The sequence below is a fragment of the Haliotis cracherodii genome, unplaced genomic scaffold, assembly GCF_022045235.1.
Source record: "Haliotis cracherodii isolate W230 unplaced genomic scaffold, xgHalCrac1.p SCAF_4, whole genome shotgun sequence".
Classification (NCBI taxonomy): domain Eukaryota; kingdom Metazoa; phylum Mollusca; class Gastropoda; order Lepetellida; family Haliotidae; genus Haliotis; species Haliotis cracherodii.
This window is the reverse complement of record NW_027266297.1, coordinates 39,550,896-39,570,793: the sequence shown is the minus strand read 5'-3', so window position 1 is coordinate 39,570,793 and position 19,898 is coordinate 39,550,896. Positions and strand designations below refer to the sequence as shown.

The 19,898-nt window shown below is 42.2% G+C and overlaps 1 protein-coding gene across 2 annotated transcripts in view; it reads left to right on the top strand.

The window, feature by feature from the left end:
• The window catches only part of LOC139478489 (uncharacterized), a 52,556-nt gene that overhangs the window by 16,963 nt on the left and 15,695 nt on the right, over nucleotides 1-19,898 (top strand). For both annotated transcript variants that reach the window (XM_071260975.1, XM_071260976.1), the window contains exons 5-12: nucleotides 483-587; nucleotides 2,124-2,246; nucleotides 3,129-3,220; nucleotides 4,061-4,133; nucleotides 4,531-5,181; nucleotides 5,795-5,995; nucleotides 8,183-8,386; nucleotides 12,862-13,040. In XM_071260975.1, coding sequence (XP_071117076.1) covers nucleotides 483-587; nucleotides 2,124-2,246; nucleotides 3,129-3,220; nucleotides 4,061-4,133; nucleotides 4,531-5,181; nucleotides 5,795-5,995; nucleotides 8,183-8,386; nucleotides 12,862-13,040 — 1,628 coding nt within the window. The remainder of the gene's footprint in view (nucleotides 1-482; nucleotides 588-2,123; nucleotides 2,247-3,128; nucleotides 3,221-4,060; nucleotides 4,134-4,530; nucleotides 5,182-5,794; nucleotides 5,996-8,182; nucleotides 8,387-12,861; nucleotides 13,041-19,898) is intronic.

The window sequence follows — 19,898 nt, the reverse complement described above, 5'->3', positions numbered from 1 at the left end:
TTCCTTCGACTTCAAGCAGACACGCCGTTATAAAACTGAAATACTTTTCAAAACGGTGTTAAAACCAACCTCTAACTCTGAAGGAATAAATAGATAGACCCGTGAAGATCCGTGGTAGAATAGGTCTTGCCGTAAAAGGCGACTAACCGGATCGGGTGGTCAGGCTCGCTTTCTTGGTTGATGTATGTCATCGTATCCTAATTGCGTGGATCAATTCTCATGGTCATCACTGGATTGTCTGGCCCAGACTCCAATCACTGGATTGTTTGGTCCAGTGCGGCGTTAAACAAACAAAACAAAAGTAAATAGAGAAATATCATCTCTGAAGATCTATTATGAAAGATAATACGTCACACAGATATAATTATTCTCGTAAGCATGCAGAATACGTGGGCATATTGTTGAGTTTATGTTTTAAGTATTATTAATAATGTCTTCATCTGCTAACACGTCATGCGTTTTAATGTACTGTCTCAACACAGGCGATGTCGCTGACCCCAAGAGGCTTTGTTCTGGGCAAGGACGTTGGCAGAATGATCGCTGTTACTGCAACCCCTTGTACAGAGGTGACCGATGCCAGTTTAAAGGTATAGTGATATGTTATTCTATGTACTTAGTTGTCAGCATTTCCATTCAAACTGATTTTTTTAAACGTCTATAATAGTGTAGTTTTATAAACGAAATGAATAAAATCAAACCAAAGTACAACATGCCTTTGGTAAACGTTTTACTAACTCTTTCATTGGCTTTCTAGAACTTGGTGGGTAAAATGGAAAATGTTCAATTTTTTGGATAATAACTTCTGGTCTTTAGTTTTTATCTGAACTCATCAACTTCTAGAATGCCAGGGTGGTCGGGTAGCCTGGTGGTTGAAGCGTTCGCTCGTCACGCCGAAGACCCGGGTTCGATTCCCGACATGGTTACAATGTGTGAAGCCCATTTCTGGTGTCCCCCGCCGTGATATTGCTGAAATATTGCTAAAAGCGGCGTAAAACCATACTCACTCACTCTAGAATGCAAAAAGAAAACAGTGGCGTGATGTCAGGTTGTTCAAAATTCAATTTGCCAGCCTATGAATGCGACCAGAAAATATTTTACTGGCGCTTCCAAAATTTATGCTACAATGAACGTCAAATTTGTGATTTATTCATACGCTCACCAAAAGTTGAGAAAATCCGAATACTGAGTTCACCATGTTTATATTTATCGTTGTACTTGCGTATATATCGTTTGTTAAATCACGCAATTACAGCCGAGACAGCGATGCGTTCGATAGACGTCAACTTGTTTTGAGGACGATAGTGTCACTTGATCAATATGCTCAACCCGCTGTACCCTTAAGACCACTATAGATTTAAGGGCACAGCAAACGTCTTCTACAAATACAAACCTTAAACATCCACGAGTCCTAGAGCTGTTCAATAAAGCGATATTAGCGCAAAGATGATCGTAACTCCCATAATCGTGGCACTAAGATCATATTATGGAACGGGGCCCAAAACGAAAGAGGAAGATAAAATATACGCAGATATACCTCATCCATGCTGAAGACATGTATCACTACCACCAAGCACTGATCAAGCACCGCACCAACGCACCAAGGCACCACCGCACCACCCCCCTCAACATCCCCCGACCCCAGCACCCCAACCAACCCGTCAACATCCACCACCGCCTGACCCCCAAAACACACACACCATACCCCTCAACATCCCCCCACCCCCGGCCCTCATCACTTACAAGTTAGGGGGCACGGGTGACCCAGTTGTCTAAGACGCCGCGATTCGCTGTGCAGAATTGCCTCCCTTAGGCACGCCAGAAACCTATGATTGCGGGTTCGAGTCCCGGTTCACCCCAATTATGTTTGTCAGCACCATACCCGTTCTCGTGGGTTTCACCGAAGTAAACGTCTAAGAACTGCATCACTTCGGGCTTTCCTCCTACGTTAAGCTGACACGCCGTGATAAAACTCGAATAATGTTAAAAGCGGCGTTAAACCCAACTCACTCACTCACTTACAGGTTATGTCAACTAACACATCGTAAATCCCTAATACATCGTAAATCCATGAACAGAATCCGAGGATAAATGTCAATCTAAACAACCTGTCTTGTCCTCCTCAGATGACTGTGAGTCTGCCTCCGACTGTGGCGGACATGGCCAATGTGAGGACACCCAGGCGACGTCCTACCCTCGGTTCCAGTGCTACTGTGATATGGGATGGTTTGGCAAGAACTGTCAGCAGGGTAAGTAACAACGCGAGTCCGTGGGGACACCGGATTAACCAGATTATCATCATTTGTGAATAGCCGCGTGAGTCTGGGATAGGCTGTCGCTACCTGCAGGTTACGGAAGTTTCCAATTTGTGAATAATGAAACGTACATTATTTAACACGTGAATCCACATCTTGAATCTGTCCATCAATAGTGGTTTTGTGGTTTTTTGGTTGCCGCACTCAGCCATATTCCATGTATATAACGTGTGTTTGTTTGTTTGTTTGTTTGTTGTTTAACGCCGCACTCACCAATTTCCCAGCTATATAACGGCGGTCTGTAAATAATCGAGTCTGGACCACACACTCCAGTCATTGACATCATGAGCATCAATCCAGGCAATTGGGATACGATGACATGCATCAACCAAGTCAGCGAGCCTGACCACCCGATCCTGTTAGTCGCCACTTACAAGCATAGTCGCCTTCTACGGCAGGGTTGCTGAAGACCTATTCTATCCCGGATCTTCACGGGTGCCATCGATAGTAAAAATGACATACATGTGTGTACATATCATAAATAATTTTTATTCATATCACGGTAAACGCCGGAGGGTTCGTGTCCATGAAGTCCAACACTGTTTATATATCACTGTGTTAATTCTCTTAGCCATGCTGAAGTATCTAGTAACTAGTCTTGGGTTCGAAACTCACATTAGCCCAGATAATGACCTACCTTTGAACCTCTTGAGGTTTCCAGCAAGTGGTAGACGTCCACGAATACCGTCTTTGGCTTTTTCTTCCATATAAAGCTGGCAATGGAAATATTACCAAAGCAGCTTTAAATCCCACTTATCACTCACGGTTAACTGCTAGACTATATACTCAACCTCTAAATGTAATGTATATTTATAGTGTCTACGGTGAAAAGTAAGACGATCGACTACAGCCGCTACGAGACGAGAAACCTGAGCTCTGAGTTTCAACTGTTTTACAGAGAATTACCGGTAAGCTAAATACATGCTTAAACAATAAAGAAACGCAACACATATATGCGAGTTTCCCTTGTATTTGTTTCTCTGTTTTAAATGTCACCATCAATTACGCTTCACTTACCAGTTCTGGAACGTCCTAATCGGCAATGGTCGTAAACTGGTACCACTGACAATTTCCGATTCCAAAGAATCGTAAACGGATGCAAATATTGTTGTGACACTGATCCACAAGACGTAAACAGGAAACGACTTAAGTGACACATGCCTTTGTGTGTATCGGCTAAACCCTCTTTCGGAGAGCGAAAGGTCGGTGGCTCGCTCCCCGCCTGCGTTATACCAAAAGACGTTAAAATATGGTACCTCTTGTTACCTTGCCTGGTGCTTAGCAATAAGGGGCTAAAGCAAGGACTGATTGGCTCGGGTATACTGTAACTGGGTGGGGTATAATGTGGCATGGTATCTCAGTGGGCTAGCACTATAAAACCGGCATTTGGTCGGACCAGTACAAGCAGCCACGCCTACACACCCACATGCATGCACGTCGCTAACATTGCACGCGATGTTAAACCCTATTTCACCTCACCTGCTTCTCGCGAAGGTGTCCTGAGATGTAGAACAAACGAGACTGTAGCCGAAATTATCACAACGTTCTGATCAACTGGGAGGATTTTCAGTTTTGAGTTTTATAAGTTATCGAAGGAGAATACGACATATCACACTCACAGTGTGGTTTGTATACGAGAATGTATTTGGAAGGTATGACTGTGATAACAATGTCAAATCCACTTATATTTAATACAAGTGTAATAATATATATTTTATAACAATTGTTTCATGGTGGATTTTTTTCAGGAGGAGAAAGAAATGGAGGTTGTGATGAAGGTGAAGACGTCAACATGGGTTGGCCTGGGATGGAAACCTACAGGTACAAACATTTAATGGATATGATCTGTGTTCGTGAGTTGGGTTTTTTGCCGCACTCAGCATTATTCCAGCTTTAACACGGCGGCTGGTCAATAATCAAATCTGGGTAGACAATCCGGTGTCCGATATTACAAGTCGGGGTACTATGTCACTAAACCAAGTCGCTGAGCTTGACACCCGATTAAATTATGTTGCTAATTACAAAAAAGCAATAGACTCATTAGAACCCGGGTGCCCATGGGGTCCTGGATATTGGCAACTGCGAGTCGCGATATGACGATTAGAAGTTAGAAGAGGGCTTAATATGCAAGTTAATCTATATTTGAACGAATATGAAGAATATCCCAAGTGGATTATAGTCCCCAAATCTTAATATATATTCAAGCAAATTATTTCAGATTTTCGATCTGGGTGTCAGCTGTTCCCAAATTTACCTGCATTACCAACCCCCGAACCGGAAACACATGGTGAGCCTCAGAGTACAGCAGAACCCGAAAACACGGCGGAACCGGAAACAGCAGCAGAACCCGAGTCGACAGCGGAACCGGAAACAACAGCAGAACCCGAGTCAACAGCAGAACCGGCAGCAGGAGCAGAACCCGAGTCAACAGCAGAACCGGCAACAGGAGCAGAACCCGAGTCAACAGCAGAACCGGAAACAGGAGCAGAACCTGAGCCCGAAGGATCATCTAATAATGCATTACCTCAATGCATCCTAATGTCTGGTCCCACCAGTGCACGGAATCCAAGCGGCGCGCCAATGCCTGAACCAGAGGGGTCAGCAGAACCTGAACACTCAGCGGAACCGGAGAGCACAGCAGAACCGGAAAGTACAGCAGAACCAGAACACACAGCGAAACCAGAGAGCACAGCAGAACCAGAGAGCACAGCAGAACCAGAGAACACTGCAGAACCAGAGACCACAGCGGAACCGGCGAGTGGAGCAGAGCCAGGTGCAGAAGGAGAACCAACTGCTGAAGGAGAACCTAGCCCGGGAAGAACAGGAACAGGTATCCCTGGAGCGACTCCTGGTGGTGACAAGCAAGGAGGTAGGCTACAGCAGCACCGGACGCTCGGAGGAATGTGTGTCTATGTGAATGATGCTTAAGTGAGTTAATATTTAAAGTCACATCGGCAATATTTCAGCCATATAGTGACTGATGCTTAAGAATATATACAATTATTGCAAATGGATGTTATCAGAAGTACACATCAATGAAATTGGATTTGGGAGTCATAATGGTTCATGAAACCTGTTTACTTTTTTTCTAAAACACATGCAGTTGTTGTTACTTAAATTACCAGAAGCGACAGAATAAGAATTTTTTCATGATAAGTGTACCATCAACAAAGTTCTTAGTGTCAAACAACCAAATATTGAATTGGGATCATTTCTATAATTAATCTAACTGCTTGATAACACAGATATATACGTCGTGTGACGAGGAGATATGTTATTACAGTAAATTACGGTTAAAACGAACACGCTTATAATGGACTGACGGATAAAAGGAACTTACTTTTTGGTCCCGACTATTTGCTGTTGTTATGCTGTATATATGCTTATAAAGAGCTACGGTTATAACGAACTAAAATTAGTAGTCCCTTTGAGTTCGTTATAACCGTAGTTTACTGTACTAAGAAATATTTCTGATCATCTAGCCGGCACACACGCTATGGACTGCACGGATATGGTGATCGGGTCTGCCCGGGGGATGAGGAGCAGGGTGGGAGATTATTACACCAGAGACAGGTCCACCCCTCAACATGATGACTTCTATGGTGGAACTAACAGTCTCACAGCTGCTCTCGGCTATGAGGAGAACGGTTTTACTGTTATCCTGTTCAGGAAGAAACTCACTGGTGGGTAGATTGCAAACGTCCCTAAGGTTAAACAATGAACGTTGTCTGTATCGTGTGACACATTGTTGATGGAACGATCCTTCCTTCCTCATTGATTTTGTCATTTCAATTGATCGGGGTGTAGCGGACTTATTTTGCTCAAATATGAACACGCTCACCCCCATGTTAGGCGCCAATTCAGCGGGCATAAAACTTTTCCAAGTCCCGTGATTGGATTTGAACCACGGACCTTCTGATCCGAGGTCGGACGCCTTGTCCACATGACCAAAGAGGTTAACCCTGTCAGCAAACTGACAAGGTAAGGATGTCATCTGTGGGATGACTCCAAGCCCTGCTACAAGTGCAAAACAACAGTAGAATGCGCCCTATGATGGTATTCATACTCGTAACCTGTGTTGAGAAAAAGAGTAACACCAATTCCAGGGCATTCCATTTAGTATCATATAATTAATATGTATAGTTTGACCAGAAATTATTGAGATTAGTTCATACAATTTTGGGCATCAATTTGTACCATATCAAAGATGTATGTAGAACGTATGTCTGACTTTTACTCAAGGGAGACAACTCCACGTATCATATTTGTTAAGTATGACCAGATTTGTCTCCCTTGGTAAAACACGCTAGCAGACGACAACCGCTGTGGAAATGATAGCTTTGGGTAAAAGATTGGTTATTTCTGAATTATACAATCAAGGAATTCGATCAGTACATGTCATCACAGTGAAATGAGACATTCCACTATCAAAAGTGTACCGTGTTTTGAACAATATTGACAGTGGAGAGGGAACTGAGCACAAAAGGGGAACAGGTGGGCCACTGAAATTGACTGTTGGTAACAGAAGGCGGCTTGGTATATTGGCGGCTGAAAACAGACGCACGTGCAGAGAAATATGAGGCATTAAATGATTAATAGAGGAACAGTTCATGTTTCTAAAGAGACAATAAGAACGCATTTGCATGCAAAGGATTGGCAGAAATAAAGAGCCTGAACAACAAGAACGACGTTTGAATTGGTGTTTTGAGCGTAGAAATTTCAATTAGGAGAATTTTATGTTGTCAGATGAAAGTTCAATGTGGCTATGTTCAAACTTCATAAAAATGTGGGCTTAAGGTACAGAACAACCAATTCACCAGCGTCCATAGTAGTCCTAAATTTCATGTATTGGATTGGGTGTCTGTGTTGGGTGCCACACCATTATGTGTATTGAATTGAGTGAGTATGGTTTTACGGACACAAGAAATGGGCTTCACACGTTGTACCCATGTCGGGAATCGAACCCGGGTCTTCGGCGTGACGGGCGAACGCTTCAACCACTAGGCTACCCGACCGCCCCGTGTGTATTTGAAGGTAACATGACTAGTGCAGTGAACACTGATATTCTACTGGAACATCTCCGTCCAGCAGCACACGTCTTGAATGGCGACGGGTTGGTATTCCATCGTGACAATGATAAAAGAAATAGAGAGAAGCATTGTCAGGGACGGGTTAACGAGCAAAACGTACTCCTGGAATGGCCCAGCTACGGTCCGGACCTGAACCCAATTGAAAATATTTGGGATATCATGCAGGACAATATAAATGAAAAAAGTCCCAAGAATATATGTGATATGAAAGCAGAGGTGGTGAGATATTGGGACAGTATGACTCATGATTCTCTAACTTCCTTGATTGGCAGTATGCCTTGCTGCATTGAAGCATGTGTTAAGAAAAGGTATGGTGAGACAACATATTGAACAATTTGCTGTTTTATAGTTTTATCTCTTGGTATGTGACTTAATAAATCGATAATTAACAAGTTGAATGTTTTTATTCTCAGTAATATCTGGTCAAACTATATTTTGTGATAAAATACTGCATTTATCTTAAATTATGAATTGATAACTCACTCGAATTAAATATCATGTTATTCAGTGAAGGCTATGATAGGTAGATAGGTAGCGCCTTATTTCACGTACATGTATGTTACTATCGCTTTAGGCGTCTGAACTTGCGGTGAAGAGTGAAGTCCCTTAATCGGATCGCTGTTAAACTCACTCATTTACTCTATATATCAATGAAACCTCTTACGCGTGGTTGTCTTTCAAATAAATAGTATACATGTATGCACTTCAGTCATGAATTATTCATCTGTAGATGTTAACAGCTTGTATGCAAAAACTGACGGTTAATTTGGTTTTTTTCAGCCACTGAGCGCGCTGACTATAGTTTCGATCCCGCCCCTATGACTGTGATTTGGGCCAGAGGTCAAGACAGCGGCAGCCTGATACATTCACCTCGATCTGGCATCGAAGCAGGAAGGGCGTCCAATGCTATGTATTACCATGACGACGAGCTGAAGTATCACGGCCACAGACCCAACAGAGGCACAGCTACCATCAACTTCAGAGGTACGTCTTGTATAACCGTTATTTTTACCAGTTGGAACGCCATGAAGTAGCCTTATTTACACCATGTGGGCCCGGTACGCCATGTAGTCGCCTTATTTACACCATGTGGGCCCGGAACGCCATGTACTCGCCTTATTTACACCATGTGGACCCAGAACGCCATGTAGTAGCCTTATTTACACCATGTGGACCCAGAACGCCATGTAGTAGCCTTATTTACACCACGTGGACCCAGAACGCCATGTAGTAACCTTATTTACACCATGTGGACCCAGAACGCCATGTAGTAGCCTTATTTACACCACGTGGACCCAGAACGCCATGTAGTAGCCTTATTTACACCACGTGGACCCAGAACGCCATGTAGTAGCCTTATTTACACCACGTGGACCCAGAACGCCATGTAGTAGCCTTATTTACACCACGTGGACCCAGAACGCCATGTAGTAGTCTTATTTACACCACGTGGACCCAGAACGCCTTTTAGTAGCCTTATTTACATCATGTGGACCCAGAACGCCATGTAGTCGCCTTATTTACACCACGTGGACCCAGAACGCCATGTAGTAGCCTTATTTACACCACGTGGACCCAGAACGCCATGTAGTAGCCTTATTTACACCACGTGGACCCAGAACGCCATGTAGTAGCCTTATTTACACCACGTGGACCCAGAACGCCATGTAGTAGCCTTATTTACACCACATGGACCCAGAACGCCATGTAGTAGCCATATTTACACCACGTGGACCCAGAACGCCATGTAGTAGCCTTATTTACACCACGTGGACCCAGAACGCCATGTAGTAGCCATATTTACACCACGTGGACCCAGAACGCCATGTAGTAGCCTTATTTACACCACGTGGACCCAGAACGCCTTTTAGTAGCCTTATTTACATCATGTGGACCCAGAACGCCATGTAGTCGCCTTATTTACACCACGTGGACCCAGAACGCCATGTAGTAGCCTTATTTACACCACGTGGACCCAGAACGCCATGTAGTAGCCTTATTTACACCACGTGGACCCAGAACGCCATGTAGTCGCCTTATTTACACCACGTGGACCCAGAACGCCATGTAGTAGCCTTATTTACACCACGTGGGCTCGGAACGCCATGTAGTAGCCTTATTTACACCACGAGGACCCGGAACGCCATGTAGTAGCCTTATTTACACCACGTGGACCCAGAACGCCATGTAGTAGCCTTATTTACACCATGTGGGCCCGGAACGCCATGTAGTGGCGTTATTAAAACCATGTGGACCCAGAACGCCATGTAGTCGCGTTATTTACACCACGTGGACCCAGAACGCCATGTAGTAGCCATATTTACACCACGTGGACCCAGAACGCCATGTAGTAGCCTTATTTACACCACGTGGACCCAGAACGCCATGTAGTAGCCTTATTTACACCACGTGGACCCAGAACGTCATGTAGTAGCCTTACTTTACACCATGTGGGTCCGGAACGCCATGTAGTAGCCTTATTTACACCATGTGGGCCCGGAACGCCATGTAGTAGCCTTAATTACACCATGTGGACCCAGAACGCCATGTGGTAGCCTTACTTTACACCACGTGGACCCAGAAAGCCATGTGGTAGCCTTACTTTACACCACATGGACCCAGAACGCCATGTAGTAGCCTTACTTTACACCATGTGGGCCCGGAACGCCATGTAGTATCCTTACTTTACACCACGTGGACCCAGAACGCCATGTAGTAGCCTTACTTTACACCACTTGGACCCAGAACGCCATGTAGTAGCCTTACTTTACACCACGTGGACCCAGAACGCCATGTAGTAGCCTTACTTTACACCACGTGGACCCAGAACGCCATGTAGTAGCCTTACTTTACACCATGTGGGCCCGGAACGCCATGTAGTAGCCTTACTTTACACCATGTGGGCCCGGAACGTCATGTAGTAGCCTTACTTTACACCATGTGGGCCCGGAACGCCATGTAGTAGCCTTACTTTACACCATGTGGGCCCGGAACGCCATGTAGTAGCCTTACTTTACACCATGTGGGCCCGGAACGCCATGTAGTATCCTTACTTTACACCACGTGGACCCAGAACGCCATGTAGTAGCCTTACTTTACACCACTTGGACCCAGAACGCCATGTAGTAGCCTTACTTTACACCACGTGGACCCAGAACGCCATGTAGTAGCCTTACTTTACACCACGTGGACCCAGAACGCCATGTAGTAGCCTTACTTTACACCATGTGGGCCCGGAACGCCATGTAGTAGCCTTACTTTACACCATGTGGGCCCGGAACGCCATGTAGTAGCCTTACTTTACACCATGTGGGCCCGGAACGCCATGTAGTAGCCTTACTTTACACCATGTGGGCCCGGAACGCCATGTAGTAGCCTTACTTTACACCATGTGGGCCCGGAACGCCATGTAGTAGCCTTACTTTACACCATGTGGGCCCGGAACGTCACGTAGTAGCCTTACTTTACACCACGTGAACCCAGAACGCCATGTAGTAGCCTTACTTTACACCACGTGGACCCAGAACGCCATGTAGTAGCCTTACTTTACACCACTTGGACCCAGAACGCCATGTAGTAGCCTTACTTTACACCACGTGGACCCAGAACGCCATGTAGTAGCCTTACTTTACACCACGTGGACCCAGAACACCATGTAGTAGCCTTACTTTACACCATGTGGGCCCGGAACGCCATGTAGTAGCCTTACTTTACACCATGTGGGCCCGGAACATCATGTAGTAGCCTTACTTTACACCATGTGGGCCCGGAACGCCATGTAGTAGCCTTACTTTACACCATGTGGGCCCGGAACGCCATGTAGTAGCCTTACTTTACACCATGTGGGCCCGGAACGCCATGTAGTAGCCTTACTTTACACCATGTGGGCCCGGAACGTCACGTAGTAGCCTTACTTTACACCACGTGGACCCAGAACGCCATGTGGTAGCCTTACTTTACACCACGTGGACCCAGAACGCCATGTAGTAGCCTTACTTTACACCACGTGGACCCGTAGTCGCGTAAGTTACACCAGTTGGACCGATAACGTCCCAACGTAGTGACAATTACACCATATGGACCATAATGTCATGAAGTAGCATTATTTACCCCAGTTGAATCTATAACGTCATCAAGTAGCGTTATTTACCAATGTTGAATCTATAACGTCATCAAGTGGCATTATTTACCCCAGTTGAATCTATAACGGCATCAAGTAGCGTTATTTACCCCAGTTGAATCTATAACGGCATCAAGTAGCGTTATTTACCCCAGTTGAATATATAACGTCATCAAGTAGCGTTATTTACCCAAGCTAAATCTATAACGTCATCAAGTGGCGTTATTTACCTCAGTTGAATATATAACGTCATGGAGTAGCTTAAATTACACCATGTGCGCCAAGAATGCCATGCAGTAACGATATTTACCCACGTTGAATATATAACGTCACTTTGACACCGACGCATATATACTTTAATAAGTATATAATACAGCTGCCTCACTTAATCACATCATAGTGTATTATAATGGCTGCTAGCCTATGAACCCACAGTAAGCACATTCGTACTGACAATAATATTCACAAACACTGCAAATACTGTATTAGGGCATTTTCACTCGCTGTATTATAACGGTTTTTCATCCCAGGACAGCATGGTATGAAAGCACACAGCGGCTGATATTAGTATTATAGTGGCTCTTCAGCCCAGAGCAACATCACATCGTACGAATGCACATACAGTCCCCCCTGTCACAAATCTGAAACATACAGACAACAGATTAATGCATTGAAAATGCAATACATTTTCACATAAAGAAATAGAAATAATCTAACGGCCGTGCTTGCATGAACAATGAACAATCCAAATCCTCACACCCCTTAAATACCCCAGTTTAACGCCACCTAGCGGGGTGGACTACTCACTTACATCATCGCTACAAACCGCTAGGAGAAAGTTATTTCCTTCTTATTCATCCTTCAAACGAAAGAAATAATATTGTTTGTGAGTGATATAATAAGTAAACGGGCGTAAAATATCTGTTCCTGACGCACGGTACTTACAAAATACATTCTTAAAAGCATTGTGATTTGTCAGATTAACAAACCCAATCTGTTAAGGCTCAGAAGTCACGACAAAATCTTACCAGGACGGGACAGAAGTTTTAAAATCATGGTAATAGGAATACCCTCATCATAACAATCAACACGGGTCTGACCTAATCATTGTATAGGCAAGTACAGTAAACTACGGTTATAACGAACTCAAAGGGACCACTAATTTTAATTCGTTGTAACAGTAGTTCTCTATAAGCAAATGTACGGAATATATACAACAAATAGACAGGACCAAAGAAATAGTTCGTTATATCCTTCAGTTCGTTATAAGCGTGTTCGTTATAACCGTACTTTGCTGTATACAAATAAACTTTATAGCGTCTCATGTCAAACGTTGCAGAACGATCCGGGACTCCCACCGGATGTACCGGTCAGTGGCCAGCCACGTGCAACGACTGCCCCTACCAGGTGACCTGGGTCGTGGACGTGGCCAATGACATGGTCAACTTCACCATCACCGCCAGGCTGAACGGGGCGAGGAGATGGATAGGGCTTGGATTCTCACCTAATGGGAGAATGGTAGGTTATCTCATTTAAAATTATGAAACTTTGTTCTATATTGTTTCTCTTGACATCGGGGTTTAGTTGAATCTAATATGTTTAAACGTACGTAATAAACTCAACCTCATTTATACATTTTACTGTAAAAACATACAGCTATTAGTTGAATAATGACATATTACAAGAACATTTTAATGTACAAATGTACAGCTATTAGTTGAATAATGACATATGACAAGAACATTTTAATGTACAAATGTACAGCTATTAGTTGAATATTGACATATTGCAAGGACATATTACTGTACAAATGTACAGCTATTAGTTGAATAATGACATATTGCAAGGACATTTTACTGTACAAATGTACAGCTATTAGTTGAATAATGACATATTGCAAGGACATTTTGCTGTACAAATGTACAGCTATTAGTTGAATAATGACATATTGCAAGGACATTTTACTGTACAAATGTACAGCTATTAGTTGAATAATGACATATTGCAAGGACATATTACTGTACAAATGTACAGCTATTTGTTGAATAATGACATATTGCAAGGACATTTTACTGTACAAATGTACAGCTATTAGTTAAATAAAGACATATTACAAGAACATTTTTAATGAACAAATGTACAGCTATTAGTTGAATAATGACATATTACTAGGACATTTTAATGAACAAATGTACAGCTATTAGTTGAATAATGACATATTACAAGAACATTTTAATTTACAACTGTACAGCTTTTAGTTGAATAATGACATATTGCAAGGACATTTTATTGTACAAATGTACAGCTATTAGTTGAATAATGACATATTGCAAGGACATTTTACTGTACAAATGTACAGCTATTAGTTGAATAATGACATATTACAAGAACGTTTTAATGAACATATGTACAGCTATTAGTTGAATAATGACAATTGCAAGGACATTTTAATGTACAAAGGTACAGCTATTAGTTGAATAATGACATATTACAAGAACGTTTTAATGAACATATGTACAGCTATTAGTTGAATAATGACATATTGCAAGGACATTTTAATGAACAAATGTACAGCTATTAGTTGAATAATGACATATTACAAGAATATTTTAATGTACAAATATACAGCTATTAGTTGAATAATGACATATTGCAAGGACATTTTAATGAATATTACAAGAACATTTTACTGTACAAATATACAGCTATTAGTTGAATAATGACATATTGCAAGAATATTTTAATGTACAAATATACAGCTATTAGTTGAATAATGACATATTGCAAGGACATTTTAATGAATATTACAAGAACATTTTACTGTACAAATATACAGCTATTAGTTGAATAATGACATATTGCAAGGACATTTTAATGAACATTACAAGAACATTTTAATGAACAAATGTACAGCTATTAGTTGAATAAGGACATATTGCAAGAACATTTTACTGTACAAATATACAGCTATAAGTTGAATAATGACATATTGCAAGGACATTTTAATGAATATTACAAGAACATTTTACTGTACAAATATACAGCTATTAGTTGAATAATGACATATTGCAAGGACATTTTAATGAACATTACAAGAACATTTTAATGAACAAATGTACAGCTATTAGTTGAATAAGGACATATTGCAAGAACATTTTACTGTACAAATATACAGCTATAAGTTGAATAATGACATATGACAAGGACATCATGTTGGTTTAATTTACGAATGGAGTAGTAATCATTTTAAAATAGTATCAATCGATTCAGAATGTGTCTGAAGTTTGTTTATACAACATCCGTGCGAATAACAGAGAACATGGTGTTTTCAATTCCAATGTATCTGGTTGTTAAGCCCTTGTGACTAATTTCTCCCTCACTACAGTAGACCTGTTGCGCAGTGGAACTGAATATTTGAGCGTGGTTTAACTTAAATGAAAACTAATGTAAAATTTGTATGACTTACCTTTTTTGTATGAATCCAGGAACTAAACGTGATAACCTGTTATAAAACTATGAAGATCTATAAGGAACTAAACGTGATTACCTGTTATTATATGAAGAAAAGATGAATAAACCTCAAATGATAGAAACTAAATGCTTATTCTTAACAGCTACTCCTAAGGAAGTCTTAACACTGTCAAACACTGTCTAACGCCATGTCTAACACCATCTAACTCATCCGCTCTCTAACGAACATTCTAACGAACTCTCCCCAACTCTCTAACTCTCTAACCATCTTACTAACCATCTAGCGAACTCTCTAACCAGCTCTGACCAACTCTCTAGCGAACTATGACCAACTGTCTAACTGATGCGCGCTACCGCCTTATATTTGCTCACATCCTCACATTTCACGTGCAGTCACAGCCATACGTTGGTGTGTTCAGGCGATGCGATCGTTATGCATCGGGTGTGTTTTGAAGAACATATTCTTTATTTAAAACTAACACGAGTGCACGTGAAGCGCGATCTATAGGCTCCGGGTGCGTTTTGGAGCACATTTTTAATGAACAGACATGTCTTCAGAACATGCCCCCCTCCATGATAGATCCATGTCTATCATGAAAACCGACTAAACTTAGAAGAAACTGAAAAAAGGAATATGAATCTATGAGTATGTACAATTGTTGCTGTTATCCAATTTGACAATTTCAGAACTCAACTCCATTCAAGAGGGCAGACCTTCGTGATAGGTCTTTTCAAGACTGTTTTGCCAACTTGAACATCAAGGACGCGCACGTGATCATCCTTTCCAGGATACGTTTTGAGAACTCTGCCAAGAGGCCAAACTCCACGAGGAGTATCTGGAGATACCACAATGACAACGTCATCAACCTGTATGTCTCTGGATGGTGTAAACCATTTCTTTCTAATGTTGAGAGTCGGGAGCCACTCCCTCATCCATCGTTTCCACACATGTCTGATGAGTTCTTGAACTCTCCTCCATCGCTTCTTTGGGCTGAACGAGGTAGAGTCTAACTCTGGTGCGAAATCTCCACCCACCTGACCATGTAGGAAATGGTTGGGCGTAAGAGGCACATCATCCTGTGGATGTGCACTTTGATAGGTCAAAGGCCTAGAATTCAGAAGAGCTTCAGCTCCTGTAAAGGCTGTCATCAGCTCTTCATCACTGACGTCACCTGAACTCAGTATAGCATAGATAGCCCGTTTTGCTGACTTCACTAAAGACTCGAAAACACCTCCAAAATATGGTGCGTGTGGAGGATTAAACAACCACTTCACACTTTTGTTTGCCAAGGTTGACTTAATCACATCCGAGTTTAGTCCAGAAATGAGCTGCTTCAGCTCCTTTGCAGCACCAACAAAGTTGGTTCCATTATCCGAGATTACCTCCTTTGGCATACCTCGTCTGTGGGCCATACGAAACAGGGCATTCAGAAAGGAATCCGTGTCTAAACCGAATGCCATTTCTAAATGAACCGCTCGGGTTGACAAACATGTGAAAAGGCAGAGATAACGTTTCTGTCGACTCTTGCCTCGACCCTGTACAGTGAAAAAGGGACCTGCATAGTCCACACCTGTTGTCACAAATGCTTTCATTGTACACCTCACTCTGATCTTCGGTAGGTCTGCCATTATCTGATGCGCTGGTTTGGCTTTTTGTCGTCTACACCAAGAACATTCTCTTTCCCACTGACGAATTTCCTCTCTAGCTGAAATAATCCAAAACCTAGATGAAACTGCTGATAACGTACTGTTCGTACCTGTGTGATTGACCTGCTCATGGTAAAACTTGACAATCAGTTTGGTGACCCAACTATGTCTAGGGAGTATAATTGGAAATCTGGCACTGAATGACAATACGTCAGCAAATCTGAGTCTCCCTCCTGTCCTCATCAACCCATTTTTATCAACGTAAGGCTGTAAGCCAAACAACTTGCTGTTTGAAGGCAAGTTTGATTTCCTCATCAGTGACGAGTAGTCATCAGAAAATTCTTCTCTTTGAGTCCTGACCATAATTGTAGTTTCGGCGTCCTCAATTTCTTCAGGATCAAGTTCACCCTTTTTCCTTAGTGAATATGGAACCCTAGCGTTGTTCAGAAATCGAAAGATCCATGCCGACACTCTACACAATCTCTTCCAACTAGAAAATCTAGCTGGCGCTAATCTCCAAGAGATTGGATCAGACTTAGTAAACATGGCGATGTTTACTTGAGAAGAAGGCTTCTTCAGTTCTGATGTCTCAGTATTGTCCATGAGAATGGTTTGCTTCGGCCATTCAGTTTCATCATGTGTCATAAATTCAGGTCCATTCAGCCATTTCTCTGTCAAAAGTGCTTCAGCGTCTACACCTCTACTAAGAATGTCTGCAGCATTCAGTTTGGATGGTACGTATTTCCACTGACTGATGTTTGTATGCTCCTGTATATATCCAATCCTATTTGCTACAAATGGCTTAAAACACCGACTCTGTCTTTTGATCCACCACAGTACGTTCTGGCTGTCTGACCATAGCGTTGCACGCTGCAAAGGTAATTCTAATGCCTTTGTTATAGCCAGTAACAGTCGTACACCCAGAACTGCCGCAAGCAGCTCCAATCGAGGCATACTAACTGCCTTGAGGGGAGCAACATGGCACTTGGAAGCAACTAGATAACTCGACTTTGTGTCATCTTCACGAGTGGTTACTAAATATACCACAGCTCCAAATGCTGCCTCTGAAGCATCTACAAATGTGTGCAACTTCATCTTTGAAGTATCTAAGCTAACCTCAAGCCCCCTTGGAATTTTAACAGAACACAACTTTTCAATTTCAAGGTACCATGACCATGCTTTTTGTTCCAGATCTGGACTGAGGGTTTCATCCCAGTTAACACCTGATATCCACATCTCTTGCAGAAGAACCCTTGCCCTAATGATGAATGGACCTAAGAACCCAAGAGGATCAAACAGCTTAGCAGTTTCTTTCAAGAAATTCCTCTTAGTCATCTTGATATCCTGCTTTAAGGACATGAAAGAAAATCTAAACTCATCTGATTCTGCATTCCACAGTAAGCCCAGTGCTTTTACAGATGGCAATTCACTCATTTGAATATTAATCTCTTTCAATCTATCCTCTTCTGGTATTTCTTGGAGAACTTGCACGGAATTGGAAACCCACTTACGAGCGTGCATACCTGCTGTACTCCACAGCTGTTGCAGCTGTTTGTAAAGCTCTATAGCTTTGCTATTTGTGTCAACGGAATCCATATTGTCATCCATATATGTTGACTTTTCCACGGTTGCTGCAGCCAATGGAAGTTCTTTCTCCATGGACTTAGTATATCACTCAAGAACATGCTGAGCTAAAAAGGGGGAACAATTTAGTCCAAACACAACCTTTGAGAACTCAAACACATCTGGCTTTTTGTTCAGATCCATAGACCTCCAAAGAAACCTTAGATATGGACGGTCATCCTGAGCGACTTCAATTTGAAGGTACATTTCAGCAATATCGCAAATGATTGCAACAGGATGTTTGCGAAAACGAAGCAAGATCTCAAATAGATCATTCTGGAGTTTTGGTCCTTGATGAATGACATCATTTAAAGATATGCCTTTATTCTTTGCAGATGCGTCAAATACGATTCTTACCTTTGTTGTACTTCTGTCTGGTTTAATGACTGGAAAATGTGGTAAGTACCATTTACTTTGATCTATTTCTGTTTCAGGTACCTTTCTGATGTAACCTTTTTTCAGGTATTGTTCTATGACTTCATTGTAGGCTCCCGAAATCGTTTGATCCTTTGACAACTTCCTTTCTAAATTAAGAAGACGATTGTATGCCATGTCATAGTTGTTTTTCAGATTCTCATGACCCTCCTTCCATGGAATGCCAACCTGATATTTGTCTGCTTTGTAAACAAGGGACTGTTCTACAGCCTTAACTGCATCATTCTCATCAATGCTTCTAATCGATGTCAAACCTGAAATGCTTTCAGACTCCCAAAATGAGTGAATCAAAGATTCAATATCTGTATCTGCGATTGCTTCTATTTCTGTATTTCTGATGAAGAAGGAACCTGCTACATGTGTTTTGTCTGAACCTGATACAGCACCAACACAGGTCCAACCTAAGGGTGTCAACCGAGCCACAGGCTCTCCTTGAGCTCCACGGACCTCTTTAAGAGAGGAATGCAGCTCTAAATAATCCATACCTAACAGGATGTCAACTCTTGGACGAGAACTTACCTTTGGAAATTTTATTTTCATCAAATGTGGCCATTCCTTGGCATGTTTTCGCCAATCAATGACTTCCATTCTACCTGTTACTTTGGTAGTTGTCAAAGCTGTGATGTTCATGTCAACGGAACCATCAGTACTTTCTAAGCCAATATCAATCAGCATACTATCAAATATTTCCTGTTTGTCATTGAGGACATTGACTGACACTTGCTGTGTCTGACCTTGAACACCAAGTTCTGCTGCTACATCCTCGTTGATGTAAGTATGCGTGCTGGCATCATCCAGCAAGGCATTAACCATCATTCTGTGCTGACCATTTTTCAGGATAACAGGAACTGTCCTGAGTGAAAGGTAATGACCTTCCTGCTTAGAAGTTGCCATGGTGATTGTTTCTGACCTACCTGCTTGTGGTGTTCTTGTTGTGGTATGTTTCATCTCTACATTACCACTGACGGCCCTAGCACTGCTTGTAACTTTGGTTTGATCATGAAGTAACCTGTTATGATTTGCTTTACAACCATCAATCCCACACTTCAAAACTCTGCTACACGATCTTCCCAGATGACCGATATCAAGGCAACGAAAGCATAAACCTAACTGTTTTGCCCTTTCCCAGCGTTTAGGCAAGCCCATAGATTTAAACTCTGTGCAATCTGAAGTGTCATGATCTGCTTCATGACACACATG